Source organism: Pongo abelii, chromosome 18 (assembly GCF_028885655.2).
Source record: "Pongo abelii isolate AG06213 chromosome 18, NHGRI_mPonAbe1-v2.0_pri, whole genome shotgun sequence".
NCBI classification, from domain to species: Eukaryota; Metazoa; Chordata; class Mammalia; order Primates; family Hominidae; genus Pongo; species Pongo abelii.
The window spans coordinates 89,452,664-89,474,742 of NC_072003.2; the positions used below are offsets into that span (position 1 = coordinate 89,452,664).

Consider the following 22,079-nt stretch of genomic DNA (forward strand, 5'->3'; position numbering starts at 1 on the left):
TGTATGCTTCACAAGCCGGTCCTTATGTAAATCTGGAGCCATCTCACCCCCTGAATCAGACACACCATTTTCCACGGTCTTTTCCCAGCTGTCCTGAGTGTGACCTGCAGTTTGCCTCATCAGCCTGTCGATGGTGGCTGAGCTGCACCTTTGCTGAGAAGCACCATCGGCTGAGCAGAGTGACGCCTGCAGGCACTGCTCTCTGTGCTGTAGCGGTCTGTGCACCCTGCAGGGACACGAGCCTTCAGCCCCTGTATTTCTCAGCCTGCCTGCCTCCCTTCCTCTGCCAGAAGGGAAGGTGGAATGGGGTGGAATGTGTGTACCTGCCTGTAGCCGTGCACCCTTCCCAGAAGATCCATCACTGACCGAGGCCGTTTCTGGGTCCATGGTCATAGGACACCTGGCTGAGAATTTTCATGTAGGGGAGGTCCAGGCTTCTCCCCTCAGAGCCCAGCACGGAAACACACAGAGACCCGTGGGCGTGGCAGAACGCAGTTCAGCCCTGGTCAGGCTCCATGGCCACCTCATTTCATGAGTAATGACAGTGGGCAGGAGTTTTGGCCTCATCTGGTACCTCCCCAGGACCAGTGCCAGTGGCCAGTGGCCCCAAGCCCATCCAGTGGCTTGGGGATGGAAAGTAAGCTTACACTTTGATATTAAACAGGAGTGTGTTGAGAGCGACTCCGTTGCTGGGGAGTGACCCCCTCCCCCGGCCCGGGCCACCTTTACGTGCACGTGGGGCGGGACTTTTACTTCCTTAATGATTCCTTCTGTTGTGTGACTTTGGGACTGGAAATCCAGGATACTCATCCCCCAAATGTGACCCAAGTGAGCACAGCAGAGCCCTCAGGCTGCTGCAGCTGGAGAATGGTCCGGGCACGGAGCCCAGGGCAGCTCAGCTCACGCCCCTCAGCAGGCACCTCTTTCACTCTGGCATTGGAAAGAAGAGACTGCGGCCAGGCCTTCGAATGCGCAGTGATGCTTTAATCCCACTGTTTGCAAACGAGCTCTGTGGAAGCTCAGCAGGAAGGATGGAAGATGGGGAGGAAGACCCTGGCGGGTGGAGGTGTGGCCAGGGACACAAGGCTGCCTTTATGGGACTGAAAGAAAGCTGCTGGGCTCTGTGTGACTGGAAACCAGGGAAGGAGACCTGGCTGAGGCAGGAACTGGGTTTGCCAGCAGTGCTGAGGGGCAGCGGGTGGCTCAGAAGTGGGAGCAGGTGCCGCCTCTAAAGTCCCGTACACAGAAGGAGCTCAGGGCATGCCTGGGGCATCTCCAAAGCTCTGCTGACAGTGAAGGCCAGGAGCCTGTTTTCCTTCCCCAGAAATGTGCTCACGGGAAATGGGGCAGGGGGCAGGTTGGCTTGGGGATGGAAAGTAAGCTTACACTTTGATATTAAACTCATTCTTTGACTTGCTGTCAGGCAAGAAGCCCATTCTGTGAGCTTCAGCATATAAGCATTGGGAGGGTGTGAGCTGGGGCCCCCAGACACCCCCAGAGCAGAGGGAGCAGGGCCTGTCAGCCTCCTCTGCTACTCCCGGACAGAGACCCACGGGGTCCCATGGGCCCCAAACCTGCCCAGCAAGTTTAAGGGCCGTGGGCAGGCCATGGAGCTGGGCAGTGGGATGTGAGCAGGAACAAGGATGTGGCCTCGTAGTGGGTACAGGACAGGGAGAGGTGAACCCCACCCCGAGAGCATTCCGGGAGGTGTCACCAAGTCTCTGAGGCAGTCTGGTGATATTTGGTGTTCTGAGCTAAGGAGGGAATGGACTTGTCTGTCACGCAGGGGCCAAGAGAAGCAGGTGCAGGTCTTAGAGCTGAGCCTGGGGGAGGGGACCCTAGTGAGCCTCCGTGGAGGAGAAGGGGCAGGATGGAAATCAAGGTGGGAATTTTGGGGCCGCTTCTCCATGTGCTTTGCTGGACAGCACACTGTCCCATTAGCCACTACCAAACCCGCCTCTGGCTTCTGAGCTTGGTAACACAGGAAAACGCGGAGGTTGGAGCACCCCCAGGAGTTCCTGGAGTGTGTCACAGGCCTGGGTCCCCTTCACCCCAAGGCCGCCATGGGCCACTCCACTCCTCACCACGTTCCCGGCAGTGACTCCGTGACGCTGCCTTCCTGACTCGGCCCAGGAACAAGCTGGACGTAAGGCCACTGGGCTGTGCTTGTGCTGGGGCTCCCAAAGGCATCCAGGGACCCTATGTGTCCCCCAGGAAAGCCGGCTGGTCTCCAAGTGAGGCGAAGACCCGTGCCCAGCAGACGAGACAGGTCTCGGGGCTGGCAGAGAGCCGCCCCCAGGGTGTGTGTCAGGAGGTGACAGCTGGAGCCTCGTGGGCGGGCGAAGTGTGTCTGCTGGGTCAGGACTGCCCAGATCTGCCATCGTGGTGTTCTGACCCCATCCCTGCAGGAGCTGGGGCCAGTGGAGATGGCCTAGTCCTCCTGGGGCGTCTCCACAGTGAGAAACGTGTCCAGGACTGTGGCCTGCCGCTCGGGGTCGCCTAGGGGCTGCTTCTCGCGGCTCTGCTCAGCCCTTGTCCTCGTCCAGGAAGGGGAGCGCAGGCAGCCGGCCCGGGGCAGCGGGTGCAGACCTAGGGGGATGCGGGAAAGGTAACTCAGTGTGGCCGAGAGGCCTGGGTGGATGCTGCGGAGCTCCAGGTCCCGCCAGCCTCCTGTGCCACTCCTGCCAATGCTCTGCACCAGCCCCCTCCGCCAGGCATGCACACATCTACCTCTAACAGGAGGCTCCCACCACACACTGGCCGCACCAGAGAGGTGGACGTTGTGGTCTGGGTGGCGCCTGGGCAGGGTCTTTTCTGGTGCTCCCCGGAGTAACTGTACAGTCTAGGCTGAGCCTCTCCTGCTTCGTCATTAAGTGACCCTGGTGGGACCTCCCTAAACTGTTCCCCCCCGCAGGTGTCCCAGCTCAGCCAACCACCCCCCGTGAGCCCTGCAGGCCTCTTGGAGCCTCTGCCCCATCATGGACCTGGGGATTCGGGTGGGCTGGAGTCTGAGCCCCTCATGCCTGGGCTCATGGGCTGGGTGGGAAGGGTTGCCGCCAACATGGAGCTGGTGGGAACTGGCCAGGGTCAGGCAATGGCCTTGTCCTGGAGGTGAGCTGGGGGCTGACTCACCAGGCCCCATTCCCTCCCAGACACCTGGGGCTGCAGCAGCCTGGGACACACAGGCCGACACCCCTTCCTGACACCTCCAGGAACCATGGGAGCAGCTGGCCGCTGGCAGGATTCACAGTGGGGCTGGTCGTTTTAATGAGGTCCTGAGTGGCCTGGGGGGTCGGGAAGCAGAGGCTGGGCCAAACTGTCCCGTGCGGGGAAGACTCGGCCCGGATGCTCTCACAGTTACTGAAGTTCACACAGGTCACGTCAGTGTCCTTCACTGGTCACTGTCAGAGACTGAGGACACGTGAGGACGTGAGTCCTGTGCTCTCGTCACGGCTTAGAAAGGAGACATGACAATGGCCATGCTGGGGGCCCTGCTCGCATGCAGTGTGAGGACACGAGCTGCCTTCAGGCCAATGGCAACGCTTCCGTGGGAATCAGGAAGTTAAGTGAGCTGAGGAGGGGCCCGGGCTGGTGATCACTCCCACCTTTCGTTCTTGGCCCAATTTATGATGAAAGTTCACATTCATTAAATTCTGCTTTTGAGGGGACAGTGGCTTTAGCCGTCTGTTGCTCACTTGAAAAGTAAAGTTTTAAGCAGCTGTCATGGGGAAATTGCTTCAAGTTGGGCAAATAGCATCGTGGTGAAATGAAGTGGTGACGGATTCTTGCTAAAACACACGTGAGCCACCCCAGGACTTCCCAAGGGGCCTCAGCCCACCACGCACATCTATCTCCCAGCCCTGATGCTGGCCTCACCCGCTGGGGACTCGGTGTTGAGGTTCTCGTCGTCCGAGTCAGCAAAGACCTCGGCCAGCTCCTGGTCGGACATGTCGGTCAGCTCAGTGAGGTCCAGGAGGTCAAAGTGGACCTCCAGAGAGGAGACACTGCTCAGAGGCTCTGAGGGCAGAGGGGGTACCGTCAGCCCTCAGGCCCTCCCACAAGGCTGCTCAGAGCCCTGGGGGTCTAGGAGAGTGTGCGCTGTGTCCTCCCACAAGGCTGTGGGTGAACCACAGCTTCCCGCAAAGCCCACACCAGCAGGATCTGACGAGTGTTGCGTATACTCATGACTAGAAGGCTTTCTCACTTGACAGATGGTGCAGCTGAGGCCCAGAGAACCAGAGCTATAAGAACCTAGCACATAGTGCTGGACCCAGACCCCCCAGGGAGTGTTTGGACAGGAGGTGGACCCTGCTGCCTTGTCTCCTGGGGGAGCTCACGGGGTCCCCATAGAGTGCGCTGGGCAGGGAGTAGTACTTACGCCTCCTCTCCGTGACCTGCAGGAGCCCTGGTGCTGGTACTGGGATGCCCCCCACCTCCTCCACAGGCGTGTGGCCATTGTCCCCTGTCCCCTGGGCTGGGACGCCCAGCGCAGCCTGCGGCACCTCAGCCTCCTTAACGATCTCTGCATCCAAAGACACAGGGTGTCACCTTGAGATCCACAGGGCTCCCACATCCCCCCAGGACGCGGGGCTGGGTGTGAGGACTTGACACATCCAGTCCTTTGAAACTCTGGCAGTGACCAGCAGGTGATGGGATGGCTGGGCTTGTGGCCTCATGCCTGGACCCCAGACAAGGGGTTGGGGGGCTTCAAGGAGGCTGCCCCTTCCCCTTGGGCCCTGGCCTCCCCTAGTGAACAAGGAATCAGATCCAGATCACCCTTGGTACTCAAGCACCCATGAAAGCAGACCATGCAGGCGTGGAAGTTCCCCCAGGGCCCGCGTGGCTGCATCCCAGTGCCGTCCTGGCCTCTGATTTCTAGCTCTGCCCAGGGTCCCCTGAAGGATCGCCCGTGGATTTCCATGTCCAGCCTCTTGGTCCCCTTCAAACCAGAACAGCCCCTCTCCACTGTGGACTGACTTTTCCTTTTAAAAACTGATGTCGTATTTGAGTTCAGAATAACACATTCTCATTAAATGAAAGTTACAAACCAGGAGGAATAGGCAGTCCTGCCATTCTGTGATCCCTTAGCCACTAACTGCCTCACAGTTGAGCAAATTTCTTCCAGGTTTCTCCCATGTTTATTTTTTTACTTTCTTTAGATGGAGTCTCGCTGTGTCACCCAGGCTGGAGTGCAGTGGCGCGATCTCGGCTCACCGCAACCTCCGCCTCTCGGTTTCAAGCAATTCTCCTGCCTCAGCCTCCCGAGTAGCTGGGATTGCAGGCACCCGCCACCACGCCTGGCTGCTAATTTTTGTTTGTTTTTGAGACAGAGTCTCGCTCTGTCACCCAGGCTGGAGTGCAGTGGTGCAATCTCGGCGCAGTCTCGGCTCACTGCAACCTCTGCCCCTTGGGTTTGAGCGATTCTCCTGCCTCATCCCCATGAGTAGATGGGATTACAGGCACGTACCACCACGCCCGGCTAATTTTTGTATTTTTAGTAGAGATGGGGTTTCACCATGTTGGCCAGGCTGAACTCCTGACCTCAGGTGATCCGCCTGCCTCGGCCTCCCAAAGCGCTAGGATTACAAGGTGTGAGCCACCGAGCCTGGCCTCATTTTTTTTCACAAACGTAGCTGTACCTTTTTTTTTTTTTGAGACAGAGTCTCGCTCTGTCACCAGGCTGGAGTGCAGTGGCGCGATCTCGGCTCACTGCAGTCTCCACCTCACGGGTTCAAGCGATTCTCCTGCCTCAGCCTTCTTAAGCTGGGACTACAGGTCCCCGCCACCATACCCAGCTAATTTTTTTTTTTTTTGGAATTTTTACTCGTGATCCACCCGCCTTGGTCTCCCAAAGTGCTGGGATTACAGGCATGAGTCACTGTGCCTGGCCCAGCTGTTTCTTTTTTATACTTAACTATTGTTTTGTCAGACGAGAGCAGGAGGCCCCTTGGCTGCTGACCCAAAGCCAGGGACATTGGCGACTCTTATGTCCATCCCTCCACAGATCCCCTCAGCCCCTCCTCAGCTGCTCACCCTCTCATCCAGGGCCACGTCATCCTAGCGGCCACCTCACTTGCCTCAGGCAGTGAGTCCTGTTAGCCAGAGTCAGGCCTGTCCCTGGGTGCGTGCTCCCCTTTGGCCCTAGGCCCTGCAGGTCTGTCTCTTAGGGAAGAGACAAAGCACTCGCTTTCTTCCCCGCACCCACTGCCCCTGCGGGAACCCGTTTCCAGATGGCCCTCCTTCCCTCAGCTGCTTCCTGGACCCTGCGTGGTAGGGGCCTCCTGGGGACACCAGCACCTCCCACCTGAGTGGGTGCCCAGTGCACGCTTGTTAGATGGACAGGTGCCTTCCTGCTGCTGCCGGCAGCACCCTGAGGACCCTATGGGGTATTTTTGGCAGCCCCCAGTGGTGAGCACTGATCGTAGCTGGGTGTGCTTGAAGCCGAGGGGAGCAGCTGCTGCCATGAGGCTCTTGCTGAGGGGGCTGCAGCTAGGATTCACGGTGCCAACAGCTGCCTGTGAGGGGTGGGTCTGTCCTTCCCCATGGCACTGGCTGGCAGCCTAGATACTGCCAGGTGGGCCTGGTGGGTCTGCAGCGTCCATCCCAGCGCACCCCCACCCCTCCCCAGCAGAGCCAAAGGAGCTAAGGCCCGCAGGTGCCTGGCCTCCTGAGTGAGGGGCACCGGTGCAGGGCTGGGAGGTCCCCATTGGCTTAAGAGCTGGGCAGTGTGGTTGTGGGCAGGTGGCCTGGCAGCGAGCCGAAGTGTTAGGCTCTGCCTGGGGGCAGCCCTGTGGCCTGACAGTGTCCCCTCGCCCCATCGGCCGTGTGATCATTCTGTATGGCCCACCTGCCTCCTGTCTGAGAAGCCGAGTGCTGTGTCATCGCATGGCCCATTTCAGGCCTGGGGGTTGGGCGGGCTGGACGGGGCTCGTGGAATCTGGTTTCCACCTTTCCACTGGCATCTGGAATGAGGTTTCTGAGCATCCTAAAGGGTCAAGTTACTGGTGTCCTGGCCCACCCCCAAGCCCAGCAGGGATACCTGCCTGCCCAGAGGGCACAGGGGACAAGGGGTGAGATGTGGACTCTGTTCTAAGGCTGTGAGCAGGGGGACCTCCCGGACATCAGCAGGAAGAAGCCTGCTTGACCATTGTCCATCGTGCTGAGGGGGCACCCAGGGGAGGGGACTCCCCCAGGAGACCCAGCCTGGCCCTTGGGCCCTTCCTCAAGGAGAGACAGTGTAGCCCGAAGCCCCAGGCCCCCGCCCACAGTATGTTCATGTCCCGCTGGACTGTGCTGTGGTCACAATTCCAAAATGCTTCCACACAGCTCAGAGTGGTGGCCGTGGCTGCAGAGGGCGTAGCTCTGTCCCAGCCTCGAGTCTCAGGAGGGGCCTCAGACCTGCCAGGTCCAGGACAGAGCAGGCGCTGTCCCTCTGGCATGGCTGACCCAGAGCCCTGAGAGCAGGGACGAGTGGGGAACCAAGGTGCAGGGATGTTAAGTCACCGGCCAGGAGGCCCTGCTCTCAGGATCCCCAGCTGAGGAAGGCTACAGGGGCTCTTACCTCCCCAGGTTTACAGGCCAGGCATGAACTCCATGGGCACCCTCACCCCAGAGCAGCACTCTGGGGTGTAGCCGTCAGCTCCACCTCTGTCCCTCCCTGCCTCTCCTTCTGTCCTGAGGGGCAGCCCCTCCCCTCCTTTCTTTCTTTCTTTTTTTTTTTTGAGATGGAGTTTCGCTCTTGTTGTCCAGGCTGGAGTGCAATGGTGCGATCTTGACTCGTCGAAACCTCCACCTCCTGGGTTTAAGCGATTCTTCTGCCTCAGCCTTCCGAGTAGCTGGGATTACAGGCATGAGCCACCATGCCCGGCTAATTCTCTATTTTTAGTAGAGATGGGGTTTCTCCATGTTGGTCAGGCTGGTCTCAAACTCCTGACCTCAGGTGATCCATCTGCCTTTGCCTCCCAAAGTGCTGGCATTACAGCATTACAGGCATGAGCCACCGCACCTGGCCTCTCTCTCTCTCTTTTTTGTAAAAGACAAGGTCTCACTGTTGCCCAGGCTGGAGTGCAGTGGTAAAACCATAGCTCACTGCAGCCTCAACCTCTTGGGCTCAAGTGATCCTCCCACCTCAGCCTCCTGAGTAGCTGGGACCACCACTCCTGGCTAATTAAAATTGTTTTGGTAGAGACAGGGTTTTGCCATGTTGCCCAGGCTGGTCTCGAACTCCTGGGTTCAAGCAATCATCCACCCTAACCTCCCACCCCCTCCTCTCTGGCAGCCCCCTGATATCAAAGAAACCTGGGGCAAGAGCAGTTCTGCAGAGAATCTCTGGGAATAGCACCCTCAGAGGCAGGTGGGGCAGGTGGTTCTGTGTTAATAATGACAGCTGGGTGTGGTGGTGCACACCTGTGTGGCAGCTACTCGGGAAGCTGAGGCAGGAGGGCCGCCTGAAACCCAGGAGGTCAAGAATGCAGTGAGCTGTGATCGTGCCATCCAGCTTGAGCAACAGAGCAAAACCCTGCCTTAAAAAAAAAAAAAAAAAAAAAAAGACAGTGGCTTATGGTTTTCTAATACAGTCCCAGCATTCTGTGTTTATTGACTAACTCCATTCTCACCTCACCCTAACTCCCAGCTATGTGGGGAAGACTCTGAGCTTTGTACTTGAGAGGAGGAAGCTGAGGCACAGAGTAGCTCGGCGTCTGTCCCCAGCATGCAGCACAGGGCTGGCCACAGACGCAGCTGGAGCTCTCAGCCATCACCTGTCAGCCTGTTCCTGATCCTGGCATGGAGATGGGAACCAGGGATCCTGGTTCAAGGCCCAGCAGAGGGAGCAGGAAGTCCCCACTTGCTGGTTTAGGTTCCCTGGGTCCTGACCTGGGTGGACGTGCATCTCTGAAGGAAGGTGTGACAGAGGTGGAGTCTCCCCTTGTAGCCCCTCTCTCACTGAGCGGGGCCCCTCATCTAGACGAAGGCTCTGATTCATTCATTCACCCAACCAAGACTTCTGAATTGCCCTCTGTTCTGGGGACATGGCATAAACAGATGATTCCTGCCCTTCTGAGGGGCGGTCAGTGCCAGTGAGCAGTGCGGGGCTGTGCTCCTATTTTAGGAAGGATCTGGGGAGGGCGCTCTACCAAACTCGGAGGAGGAGCCTGGAGGTGGGAGGGAGCTGTGTGATATGGGGTGGCGGGTGGGGACATGCATAAAGGCCTGAGCAGAGTGCATCTGAGGACAGCTGGGGGCTGTGAGGCAGGGCAGGGGTGGTGTGTGCAGGTTTCTACACTGAGTGAGCTGAGAGAAGCTGCTGAAGGGTTTCAAACTGAGTGGGACAGCATCTACCTGAATTTTTTTTTTTTTTTGAGATGGAGTCTCGCTCTGTCGCCAGGCTGGAGGGCAATGGCATGATCTCTGCTCACTGCAAACTCCGCCTCCCGGGTTCAAGCGATCCTCTTGCCTCAGCCTCCCAAGTAGCTGGGATTACAGGCGTGTGCCACCACTCCTGGCTAATTTTTGTATCTTTAGTAGAGACGGGGTTTCACCCTGTTGGCCAGGCTGGTCTTGAACTCCTGACCTCATGATCTGCCCACCTTGGCCTCCCAAAGTGCTGGGATTACAGGTGTGAGCCACCGTGCCCGGCCAATACCTGCATTTTTACGATGAGGCCAGCAAGGGCACAGTCCAGCGGGAGGTAAGTCTGCGGGCACCCTCTGCTTGTGCTGAGACGGGGGCCCCAAGCAGGACCTCAGCCAAACAGCAATCCCCTTCCCCATCTTGCACTGGAGAGGGGGTATGGGAATGCCAGCAGTCCTCATTATAGATCCTGGGGTCCCAAGGGGCCACAGACAGCTTCTGGGACAAAGCTCTAGCCCTGTGGAGCTGCACAGCAGCCCTGTGTGGAATGAATATCATAGTTGACTCTTAAGAAGTATCTTTTCGGCCGGGCGTGGTGGCTCACGCCTGTAATCCCAGCACTTTGAGAGGCCAAGGCGGGCGGATCAGTTGAGGCCAGGAGTTCGAGACCAGTCTGGGCCAACATGGCGAAACCCCATCTCTACTAAAAATACAAAAATTAGCCGGTGTGGTGGTGCGTGCCTGTAGTCCCAGCTACTCAGGAGGCTGAGGCAGGAGACTCGCTTGAACCCGGGAGGCAGAGTTTGCAGTGAGCAGAGATCATGCCACTGCACTCCAGCCTGGGTGACAGAACGAGACTCTGTCTCAAAAAAAAAAGCATCTTTTCATATTTCCACATTCCTGAGACAGCAACACATCTGTAGCTGATGGTGTCAGTGTTGATGAAATCCAGTCCTGTAAGCATTTGAAGCCACCAGGTGTCTAGTCTGATCCTTCCCCATCTCCCTTTGGCAGTGGCCTGGTCTTTATTCTGTAAACTCTGGTGCCTTGGCCTGTGTTGAGGCTTTGGGGAAGGAAAATTTGGAAGATGCAGCTTTTGCCATCAGGACACTAATTTTTTGGCCAGAAGAATGTGATACCAGGGACACGCAAGACCTGAGCCCCCAGGAGGGGCAAGATTGATCTTGGCATGAAGAGCGTGCAGCTGCTATAAGGCACGCTCATGGGTCCTCAAATGATTGAGCCTACTGTGTAATACATGCAGCATACAAATATGTGTTCCTTGACCATATCAGTAAAGTTCTGGTCAACAGTAGGCTATTAGCAGTTAAGTTTTTGGGGAGTCAAAAGTTCTATGTGGATTTCTGACTTTGAGGGAGGTGGGCGCCCCTAACCCTTACGTTGTTCAAGAGTCAGCTGTACATGCATGTTCATAGCGTGATTCACAGTAGCCAAAAGTGGAAACAATCTAATGTCTCTCAGTGGATCAATGGATAAACAAAATGTGGTCTGTGCCTACCATGGAGTGACATTCAACCCAAGAAGGACGGCGGCACTGACACAGGATACCACGTGGATGAGCCTGATCACCTCATTCGAGTGAAGGAAGCCAGGCCCCAAAGGACAAATACTGCGTGACGTTGTTCCTGCGAAATGTCCGGAATAGGCAAGTGCATAGAAATTCCATCAGTGATTGTCAGAGGCTGGGGGGTGGGCAGTGGAGAAGGTGAGAATGGGTTTGGGTTTTTTTCTGGGGGGGGGGGTAATGAAGATATTATAAAATTAGATGGTGGTGACGGCACAATTTTGCGAATATACTAAAACAGTGAGTTGTACACTTTAAAAGGGTGAACTGTATATGTGAATAATATCTCAATTTAAAAACAATCCTCAATGGAAACAAAGGTTGATCTTGGCTGGAGTTGATAGGCAAAGCCGGGAGGAAATGACAGATACTCACATACACTGTGAGTCGGCCACACAGCAGACCCCCAGGCACAGCCCCAGAGCAGGCTGGGACTGGGTAGAGCGAGAAGCATCAGTTCTAAGCAGCTTGTATCTAGTTCATGGCTGCATTCCTGGGACCTAGCACACAGTAGGTGTGCAGTAAACAAATGAGGGTGAATCAAGGGGCCCACTAGCCTACGGTTAGTGAGGAGCTGTGCTAGGAATCACCCAGGCCTGTCTGACACCCTCTCAACAAGCTTGTGGGAAGAAGAAAATTTCTCATGGGCGAGACCTGCTGCTTTTCCCAGGGTGGGAACCCAGAGGCTCAATGCCAGGCAGGCATGGGGGCAGGTGCTGGCAGCCCCCAAGGTCACCAGGGCCAGGGCAGAGGCAAGCAGGTGTTTCTGATGCCCCAGGAAGGACCCCAGAGTGTGGGGTCACAGCAATGTTCTGGTCCTTAGCCCAGCACAGCCCCTATCAAGGGGGACCCAACCCCCCTGCAGGGGCTGCTGGTGCCCTGGTTGATGAGGGCACTGAAGCAGCACCTCAGTGAGGGAGCCAGGAGTTGGGGTGCCTCAGCCTGGCCCCCCAGGCTTCCCTGAGGGCTGATTGCTGATGCCCTGTGCTCTGCTGCTGACCTATTTTCCAGCACATTCTCGACTGGGAAACTTGGCCCAAATCCTGTTCCCTGTTGTGTACCCAGGGCCCTGCCCAGAGCATCGAGGAGGCACTTGGCACACACCACTGTATGGACGGATGAGCTAACGAAGTGAATGAATGAATATCATAAACTAAATGGCTGGAAGGAGAGATGGTCGCAGAGGCAGGGGCCACCTACCCCCCATGCCCCAGCACCTTCCTCTCTGGATTTGGACCCCCAAAGTATTTCAGGGATGCTGGAGTGGCCCTGTCTAGACTCTCAGCCTCCTGAGGATCCCTCTCTTTCTCCCTGTGAACCCTCGGGCAGACTGAGTTGGGGTAGGTTACAGCCCTGACTTCCAGGTGGGGCCCTCAGAGAGGGCACACATCACATTCCTGTGCACACGTGCACCTCTGTGTTCTGTACATTTCATATTAAGAAATCATTAATTCCTTTAGGTGCAAAAATAGTGTTTTAATAATGCTTTATAAAAATCATATTTTGCCGGGCATGGTGGCTCACGCCTGTAATCCCAGCACTATGGGAGGCCGAGGCGAGCAGGTCACGAGGTCAGGAGATCGAGACCATCCTGGCTAACACGGTGAAACCCCGTCTTTACTAAAAGTACAAAAAATTAGCCGGGTGTGGTGGCGGGCTCCTGTAGTCCCAGCTACTGGGGAGGCTGAGGCAGGAGAATGGTGTGAACCCAGGAGGTGGAGCTTGCAGGGAGCCGAGATCATGCCACTGCACTCCAGCCTGGGCAACGAAGCGAGACTCCGTCTCAAAAAAAAAAATCATATTTTACAGATATTTCTGAATTATTTATCAGTGAAATAATATGTCTAGATTTGGTTCAAACCACTAATGAAGGGAGGTTGGTGGTAGTCTGGAGAGGATGCTGTGGGCCTGGGGGCTGGGAATCACACATGGGCCTTTGTCCCACTGTTCTGTCTACTTTTGTAAGGTTTTCAAAAGTAAGTGATAAGTAATGACAGTTATAGTCACCAACGTGTGATCTCATGAGGTTCCACAAAGTAGGCATCACTGGCCACTTTGCAGAGAAGGAAACAGGCGTTGGTGTCAAGAGCGTGAGCCCTCAGAGGACAGGGCCCTATTTACCCACTAACTCCCCCCCCCCAGGCAGGGTACTGCGCAGAGCCGCGACCTGTAGGTAAATACCTGTGCACTGATTGAGTCAGGTGTCTGAAGCCCCCAGCCAGTGAGTGATGGGCTCAGAAACTGAACCTGCTTTCTCTGCCTTTTAAGCTGCTGGGAAGTCCTCCTTTTTTCCCAAAGGAGGAGGGAAAAGAGATTAACCTCCACTCCCAAATGCCTTGGGCTCCCACAGTCCTGCAGGGGAAGCAGAGCTGTCTCCATCGACAGACATGGAAATTGAGGCTCACAGGGGCCTGACTGCCCACAGGACCCCCAAGCCCTCACTCCCAGCCTCCAGGCTTCCTATGTCCACAAAGCTGCTACTGGGAATACCCAGGGGCCTGGAACTATCAGTTTTAAGAAAGAGCTCTGGTCTCTCCCACAAATGACAAATCAAAACCCAAACCCACCAGCCCTGGGGCGTTCGTCCCTACACCTTGGATACACAGGGTGGGTGGACCTGCTCCTCCCGGGGACAGCGCTTCGGGCTCCAGAGGATGCCACTGTGTGTGGCTGGGGGACTGAGAGGTTCCCATGTAGTTACAGAGTGGCAGGCTGGCCTGCCTGTGCCCTCAGGCAACTGCTGGCTCCCTGGAATGGGAGCTCTAGGAAACCAGGAGGTGGTGGGCTTGGCTGGGCAGGTGGAGGAGTCTGCAGTTTGCATCCAAGTTCCTACCTAGGCAAATAGAACCCCGAAAGCCCTTTTGGAAAAGGCTCGGATTGGGAAGGGGGGAGGTTCTGAGAGCTTTTTTCCCGTTACCGACTCCAAGGTCCTGCAGTAGGGCCTCCACCATCAGGGCAGGGAGCGCTCCACGCGCACCTACCCTTCCCGATGAGCGTGCGCCTGGGCCGCTCCCGGACCAGCCACCCTTGCAGCTCTGGAGCCCCCGGCAGGCCGCGCCCGTGCATGCCCCACACCCCCACCAAGAACCATCTCAGCCCCTCGCCCCTGGCAGGATCCCTGCCCGCGGTCTACGGCCCTCGCCCCCCGGGACTCGCGGCTGGGCGAACAAAGCGGACGCGCTTGCAAGTGGCCAGCGTCGCCCCCACGCCCCACCGACAGGGACCCCAAACTCCAGCCCCAGAACGCCCCTCCCCCGCTCCCCAGGTCACCGGCTGGCTTGGCTGGGAGGGGGCTCAGGACGAAACTCCGGGCCACCCACCAAGGAGCGTGCCGGGCACGGCTTCCCGGGCCGGGAGCGCAGAGAACAAGGGGGCGGAGACTCCGTCTGTGTGCCCCCAGCCCCGCGCCGGTACCGCGCCCGGGAGATGCCCGTGGCCCGCCGGACGTCCCCGAGCTGCCAAAGGGGTCTTCGCGACTCCCGGGAGCGGCGAAGGGTGAGCCCTGGGGGGAGGTGCTGCGGCTTGCTGCGGGGAGGCGCTGCTCGGGGGTCTCGGGGGCTGGGGCTGAACTCACCTCCGGTGCCGGCGCTCTCCGGGGGCTCCATGCGGCCGGTGGGGTCTGGGAGGGGCACGGGCGACGGCGGCGTCGCCTGGCCCGGGCGCCCCAACAGCTGCGGCAGCGACTCGGCCCCGGTTCCGGGCGCAGCGCATCGGGGCAGCAACCGGGGGGCCGCGGCGGCAGGGAGGAGCCCGCGGGGCGGGGCGCGCAGCTGCTCCCGGGCCCCGGCCGCCTCCCGGCGCCCCCCCAGCCGCAGGACAGGTGCGGCCCCGCCCCGGCCCGCGCGCGCCCCCTGCTGGCCCCTGGCCCAGCGGACCCCTCCCCCGCCGACCCTTCCCTCGCGGGCCGCTCCCCGCCGCGGACACCACCGCGACCCGGCTGCGACCTCCCGACCCCGGCCGGGCGTCCGGGGCTCCTGCGCACTCACTCGGCAGCCGCGCCCGCTTGCGTCCTCTTGTTCTCTTCCAGGTACTTGCGTGTGGGGCGCCGACTGTGTGCGGGCGCCCCTCGGGGCTGGCGAGGGGCACAGGAGGGGCCTGACTCGGGCCGGGTAACGACAGAATCACAGAGCGCCCTGGATGGTGTGAATTATCGCGGGGGGTGGGTGGGGGCGAGGGCGTGTACTTGGGAGGCTGGAAGGGGCGGGGTGGGGGATGGGAGGTAAGGAGAGGGCGGCGGGGCCCGGGCTGCAGAGAGCGCCAAGGCAGCTTCGATGAAACTGACCCGCATGTACCTCTCGCCCAGATTCAGCGATTACCAACTCATGGCCTGGGCCGCTGCTTCTCTGTCCTCATTCACTTCCCTCCACTGCTGGGTCATTTTGAAGCAAATTATATACACGTTAGATGATTGCATTTGTAAATACTTCAATATGTACCTCTCAAAGAAAGTCCATTTGCTGGAGCATTGACTCATGCCTGTAATCCCAGCACTTTGGGAGGCTGAGGTGGGAGGACAGCTTGAGCCCAGGAGTTTGAGACCAGCCTGGGGAACAAAGCAAGACACTATCTCTTCAAAAAATAAAAATAAGAACATAAGCCAGGTGCAGTGGCTTGGAGGCTGAGGTGGGAGGATCGCTTGAGCCTAGGAGTCCAAGCTTGCAGTGAGCTATGATTGTATGTCTCAAAAAAAAAAAAAAAAAAAAAGAAAAGAAAAAGTCTAGTCTTCATAAACACTCTTGTTAACCCAACATCCAGGCCTTCACTGAGTTGATGCAGTGGCCTGAGGCGGTTTACCTGGTGGATAGTGGGTGGCAGGAAGCATCAGACATCAGACAGAGGGCAGTTGGTTTGTTTGTATTAACATTTGCTCTGGGATTTTGCAGGAAACTCAGATGCCATTTATCTGGGTTTCTGAGCTGCACAGCTTGACACTGAATGAAAGTATCTTGAGCCATATATGTGAAGAAAAGGCTCTTTTCCAAAAATCTGAACTCGAATTCAATATGAAAAGAACAGGTCGCAGTGGGCCCTGTTGGGAGCCCAGGGAACCGCAATTCAGGGCTCCCTGACTGATTCATCTCTGCAGCCCACACCGACAGACCAGGCTTGCTCTTAGCTGCAGTCCACACCGACAGACCAAGCTTGCTCTTAGTTTGTGAAAAATTAGTACCCTGTCTAGGCTATCCTGAGCTCACCCTCTTATTCTTGCCCTTTTTGCTGAAAGGAATTATTGTTAATACAGCTATTTAATTCAGGACGCTCATCCAGACTTCTGAAGCAAAAAGCCAATCAGCATGAAGCTGCTAGCATATTGGTTTTGTGAAGTAAGTGTTAAATTATAATAATTACCCCCACTGTGCTCTCCAGTGTCACTGTCTGACCACCCTGTCCCGGGGGGAGGAGGCCCCTCTCAGGCCAAGGGAGTCTGGCACAGTGATGCTGGCTCCTGGTTGCCCAGGCACAGTGACCAGCCAGACTTCACAAAGGCCTCAGGGCTTACTATAAATAAATCACGGCTTTGTGCAAGCTGAGCCAATGCGGTTCTTCCAACTGGCTGCTCCTCTCCAGGAACAATCAGGACTTGGGTGGGCAAACAGGAAGTCTCATCACAGTGGTTCTCAGATTCCCACCACTGTGTGGGTGCCTGAGGCCTGAGCAAATCCAGCTCATGTGGCAACTTCCTCCCCCAGCTGGCAGGAAGACCTAAGTCCACGAAGCCTTCTTTCATTTCTCACACTTTGCCCCCAGCACAACTTTCTACGAGCATGGATTCTGGACTCTTCATCCCCAGACACATGGGAGAACAAGATCTGCTGCAAGATCTTTTCTTTTTTTTTTTGAGATGGGGTCTCAGGTCTCACTCTGTCACCTAGGCTAGAGTGAAGTGGTGTGATCTTGGCTCACTGCAACCTCCACCTCCAGGGCTCAAACGATCCTCCCACCTCAACCTCCCAAGTAGATGACCACTTTTTAAGAAGATATTAAAGATGAGAGCTTAGGGCTGGGCGTGGGGCTCATGTTGTGCTCCCAGCACTCTGGGAGGCTGAGGCAGGAGGATCACTTGAGGCCAGGAGTTTGAGACCACTCTGGGCAATAAAGCAAGACCCCGTCTCTATAAAAAACTTTTAAAAAAAAGCTGGGTATGGTGTCTCACACCTGTAGTCCCAGCTTCTCAGGAGGCTGAGGTGGGAGGATTGCTTGAGTCCAGGAGGTTGAGGCTGCAGTGAGTTGTGATCACAGCCTAGGCGACAGAAGGAGACCGTCTCCAAAAAAAAAAAAAAGAAAAAGAAAATAAAAGCACCTGTTTATGACAAACTCAGCCTTCTGGGTGGCATAGATGGTTGTATGTAGGTAACAGAGTGGTTTCACGGATGGCAGATTCATTTTAGAAATTGTAAAATGGCTAGCAGTTTTCAGAACAAGAGATTAGTTAGAAAAGGAAAGTGGCAACTGTCTGTTTTCTGCAGGACCTGTCGGGAAGCCTCTGGTTTCTTTTCATCCCTGAGGACTGAGGAGGAGGCCTCTTCAGGAAGAGCAGTTTAGTTTTATGAAAGGGATACTTCCTGATTTCAAACATTTGGAACTAAACTGGAACATATTTTTCTTTCCGATTTCTGCGTTTTTGAGGTGTGTGTAAACCCACAAGCGCAGCAGCTGGGAGGGCCCTTCAAAGGTGGGTGGGTGGGGTGAGTGAGGCCCACGGGATAGAGTCTTTGCCCAGATTTGAATCTCATTTGGGTAATGTTTCAGAGCCTTGGGTGGCTGATTGATCATTCAATGGTCCTTCATCAGCACATCTTTACTGAGCACGTGCTGTGTGCTGTTCTAAGCGCTGAAGGATAGAAGTGAACGGTTCTCCCCTCATGGAGCTTAGGTTCCAGCAATAAGCAAAACATGTCCTGCCGCGAAAGGCTTCTGCGCTGCCGGCGACATCTTCCCAACTTTCACAGCCGGGTTCCTTCCGGACGCCCGTCTCTAGAGACGCATTCCCGCCTTTGGCCCGGCTGCTGCCCGGCGGAGTCTCGCGAGGATCTTGTGACTTATCGCGGCATCGCCCAGCGGTTGCCGGGAAACGGCGTGGCTTCCGGGGGGCGGGCGCATTGGTCCCGGAGTCGCGGCTGCGCCTGTTCGCTGGCGTCATGGTGAGCACGGGCGGGAGCGGGGCTGAGGTTCTCGGCAGGGGCCTGGAGACCTCGGGGCAGGGAGGCCTCGGTACACAGAGACCCTGGGAATGGGAAGCCTGTAGCGCTGGGTTCCTGGAACTGAGAGCTCGGTGCTCTTGTGAGGGTCTCTGTGGGGCAAACTCAGGATGCTCCTGGCCCCGGGGCCTCCCCGCACTCGGAGCTGAGACCTGGGCTGTCCAGAGCCCTGTACTCACAGGGGTGGTCATAGAACGCCCGGGGTCGGCGGTGCACGGTCCCCAGAAGAGTGAACATGCGTCAAGGGGACTCCCATCCTGGAATGGGAGACTCGGTCTGGGACTCCCATCCTGCAATGGGAGACTCGGTCTGTTGGATCCCTGGGACCTAGGGTTTCACTTCATGAGGCTTTGCAGAGCACCAGGGTCCCCATGGAATAGAGCCGGAGGCAGGAATTACCCTAAGACCTTTGGTCTCCCGGATGGAGAGCCTGGGGCACACCAGAGTGGCTAGAGATCCCTCTACACCAAGGAGGCCTGGACAGGTCCAGTGCCCTTGGAGTGCCCAGGGCACAACCTTGGGATACAGGAACCACTGTTCCCTTGGAAAGCCTGGCAGGAGTCAGGCCCAGACCGAGAAGAGAAAGGCGGAGCTCTGTGTTTTTCTTGTAAAGGGCTCTCCCTTTGTGATACAGGAATTGTCAGTAACTCACTTTCTGGGCAGGTGTGGCAGGGTGGGTTTCAGCTAGTTGGGGGAGGAAAGCTCGGGAGCCCCACCAAGTCCCTGCAGCTGGCTGTGAAGGTCCCAAATGCTAAGTGATGCTAAACCTTCCTTCACGGCCTTCAGGGCTTTGTGATGAGGTAGCCTTCTTGGAATGGAGGGATTAGAAAGAGAGCAGTACATTACGAATTAAGATTTAAGTAGATGGGTTTTCTGACCCAGGAAGAGTCTTCTGAAAACCGACTGTGAAAGAAACTACCAAACTAGGCCAGGAGTCTGGGCGCGGTGGCTCATGCCTGTAATCCCATCACTTTGGGAGGCCGAGGCAGGCGGATCATGAGGTCAGGAGATCCAGACCATCCTGGCCAACATGGTGAAAATCCGCATCTATTAAAAATACAAAAATTAGCTGGGCGTGGTGGCGTGTTTCTGTAGTTCCAGCTAGTCGAGAGGGAGGCTGAGGCAGGAGAATCACTTGGACCTGGGAGGTGGAGGTTGCAGTAAGCCGAGACGCACCACCGCACTCCAGCCTGGCAACACGTCTCTTAAAAAAAAAAAAAAAAAGGGCGTGGTGGCTGAAGCCTGTAAACCAAGCACTTTAGGAGTCCAAGGTGGGTGGATCACTTGAGGTCAGGAGTTAGACCAGCCTGGCTAACATGGTGAAACCCTGTCTTTACTAAAAATACAAAAAAAAAAAAAAAAAAAAAAATTAGCCAGCTGTGGTGGTGTGCACCTATAGTCCCAGCTACTTGGGCGGCTGAGACAGGAGAATTGCTTGAACTTCGAAGGTAGAGGTTGTGTAGTGGGATTTTTAAGGAATCAGAGAGACCGATGGGGTTCAGGAGGATATTTATTAATTATTTAGATGCACTGGCCCAGTCAGATTAACATCCAAAGGACTGAGCCCTGAACAAAGAATTAAGTTACCTTTTAAGCTTTTCGTGGGGCGGAGGGAGATCTGTGCAGGGGGAAGCATGCTACAGACGTGAGAAATAAAGGCAGTTGTTCAGTTGAAACATGCATTACATCATTTCTTACTTTTTAAGGAAAAACATGTTTTGTGACTTGAGTTTATCTGCCTAGTGACCTTGCAGCCACACAGCTAGAGAATCAGGGCCTTCACAATGGCTGGGAAGGGAGGAGAGACAAGGCTCACTAGCCACAGAAAAACAGGCAGTTAATTTTTAAAGGACTCCAGCTCTTTCTCTTTTTCAGGGGGAGTTGGGTTTTCTTACATACAACTGAGTTTCTGCTTACACACTTCTTAATTTCTTTTAATTCCTGTTCCAATTGCAGTGAGCCAGGATTGCACCACTGCACTCCAGCCTGGGTGACAGAGCAAGACTCCATCTGAAAAAAACAAAACAAAACAAAAAAAAGGAACAGCAAACACAACAGCAAACACTAAACACAACCAAACTACTTCTGTTTCTATTAGATTGTGGGAATATGGGCCTCAGTCTGTTGGATGCTTGGACCAAGGAATATGGGTGATATTTCTGTTTTCTTATCAGTGTTTTCTAAAATTTCCACATAATATTTTCTTTCTTTTTTTTTTTTTTTTTTTTTGAGAAGGAGTCTTGCTGTTGCCCAGGCTGGAGTGCAGTGGCGCGATCTCGGCTCACTGCAGGCTCCGCTCCCTGGGGTTCACGTCATTCTCCTGCCTCAGCCTCCAGAGTAGCTGGGACTACAGGCGCCCGCCACCTTGCCCGGCTAATTTTTTGTATTTTTAGTAGAGATGTGGTTTCACTGTGTTAGCCAGGATGGTCTCGATCTCCTGACCTCGTGATCCGCCCACCTCGGCCTCCCAAAGTGCTGGGATTACAGGCATGAGCCACTGCGCCCGGCCCATAATATTTTCTCTCTTTTTTTTTTTTTTTTTTTTTTTTTTTGAGGCAGAGTCTTACTCTGTCACCCAGGCTAGAGTGCAGTGGCATGATCTTGGTTCACTGCAACCTCCGCCACCCAGGTTCAAGCGATTCTCGTGCCTCGGCCTCCCGAGTAGCTGGGACTACAGGTGACTGCCACCACGCCTGGCTAATTTTTTTGTATTTTTAGTAGAGACAGGGTTTCACCATGTTGGCCAGGCTGGTCTTGAACTCCTGACCTCAAGTGATCCACCTGCCTCAGCCTCCCAAAGTGCTGGGATTACAGGTGTGAGCCACCGTGCCTGGCTCCACCTAATATTTTCACTCAGGACTAACTGAAACAAATGAAGATAAATGGGCCAGTCGTGGTGGCTCACACCTGTAATCCCAGCACTTTGGGAGGCTGAGGCGGGCGGATCACATGAGGTCAAGAGTTCAAGACCAGCCGGCTGGGCACGGTGGCTCATGCCTGTAATCCCAGCACTTTGGGAGGCTGAGGCAGATGGATCATGAGGTCAGGAGTTCGAGACCAGGCTGGCCAACATAGTGAAACCCCGTCTCTACTAAAAATACAAAAAATTAGCCAGATGTGGTGGTGGGCACCTGTAATCCCATCTACTCAGGAGACTGAGGCAGGAGAATGGCTTGAACCCAGGAGGCGGAGGTTGCAGTGAGCTGAGATTGCACCATTGCACTCCAGCCTGGGCAACAGAGCAAGACTCTTTTTCAAAAAAAAAAAAAAAAAAGAGTTCAAGACCAGCCTGGCCAACATGGTGAAACCTCGTCTCTACTAAAAATACAAAAAAAAATTAGCCGGGCGTGGTGGCGGGCACCTGTAGTCCCAGCTCCTCATGAAGGCTGAGGCAGGAGAATTGTTTGAACCCAAGAGGTGGAGGTTGCAGTGAGCCAGGGCGGCCTGGACGACAGGGGGAGACTCCATCTCAAAAAAAAAAAAAAAAAAAAAAAAAAAGGATAAATGGATTTAGGTTTTAATGTTTTTAAAAAATAAATAAAATTTCCATATGAAGTTTGTAATTTTAAAAACGTTACATAGCTGGGCACAGCAGCAATGCACTCCTGTGTCCCAGCTCCTGGGGAGGCTGAGGTGGGAGTGTCAGTTGAGCCCGAGAATTGGAGTCTGCAGTGGGCTATGTGATCACACCACTGTACTCCAGCTTGGGTGACAGAGCAAGACCTTGTCTTTAGAAAAGGTTACCGAGACATGTAGACACAGAAAAGCATGGGCTGAGGACTATTGGGAGTAGCAAAGTCAGCAGGGTAGAGTATGGAAATTTGTTAGCTGCTTGAGTGCCCTGTAAATGGGTGGCCAGACAGAACTGCTCCTGGTGTCATGCGTGGTTTCAGCAACTTCCACAAGGGGGTAGGGTTGGAAGGTTCTCTCCCAACCTTGTCAAA

General features: G+C 55.6%; 2 protein-coding genes across 7 annotated transcripts in view; one reads left to right on the forward strand and one right to left on the reverse strand.

Annotated features, from left to right (window-relative positions):
- Positions 1 to 728: 728 nt before the first annotated feature.
- DBNDD1 (dysbindin domain containing 1) lies at positions 729 to 14,669 on the reverse strand. Of its 2 annotated transcripts, XM_054534401.2 has the most exons (5): positions 11,312 to 12,704; positions 10,871 to 10,997; positions 4,379 to 4,522; positions 3,877 to 4,017; positions 729 to 2,589 (listed from the first exon to the last, which is right to left on the reverse strand). In XM_054534401.2, exons 2-5 carry the CDS (start codon positions 10,881 to 10,883, stop codon positions 2,432 to 2,434), a joined length of 456 nt encoding a protein of 151 aa, XP_054390376.1. In that variant the 5' UTR covers positions 10,884 to 10,997; positions 11,312 to 12,704; the 3' UTR covers positions 729 to 2,431. The 2 variants fall into 2 exon arrangements, with proteins under 2 accessions (XP_054390376.1, XP_024089123.1); XM_024233355.3 differs by lacking the exons at positions 10,871 to 10,997; positions 11,312 to 12,704 and adding an exon at positions 14,511 to 14,669.
- A 178-nt stretch (positions 14,670 to 14,847) lies between these two features.
- Positions 14,848 to 22,079, forward strand: part of GAS8 (growth arrest specific 8) — a 30,213-nt gene continuing 22,981 nt past the window's right edge. For 3 of the 5 annotated variants that reach the window (XM_054534393.2, XM_024233354.3, XM_054534392.2), the window contains exon 1: positions 17,272 to 18,078. In XM_054534393.2, coding sequence (XP_054390368.1) covers positions 18,076 to 18,078 — 3 coding nt within the window. In that variant the 5' untranslated portion in view covers positions 17,272 to 18,075. Of the gene's footprint in view, positions 14,964 to 17,271; positions 18,079 to 20,142; positions 20,286 to 22,079 lie in introns of those variants that run through there. The other 2 variants (XM_009251086.4, XM_054534397.2) reach the window with 2 other exon arrangements.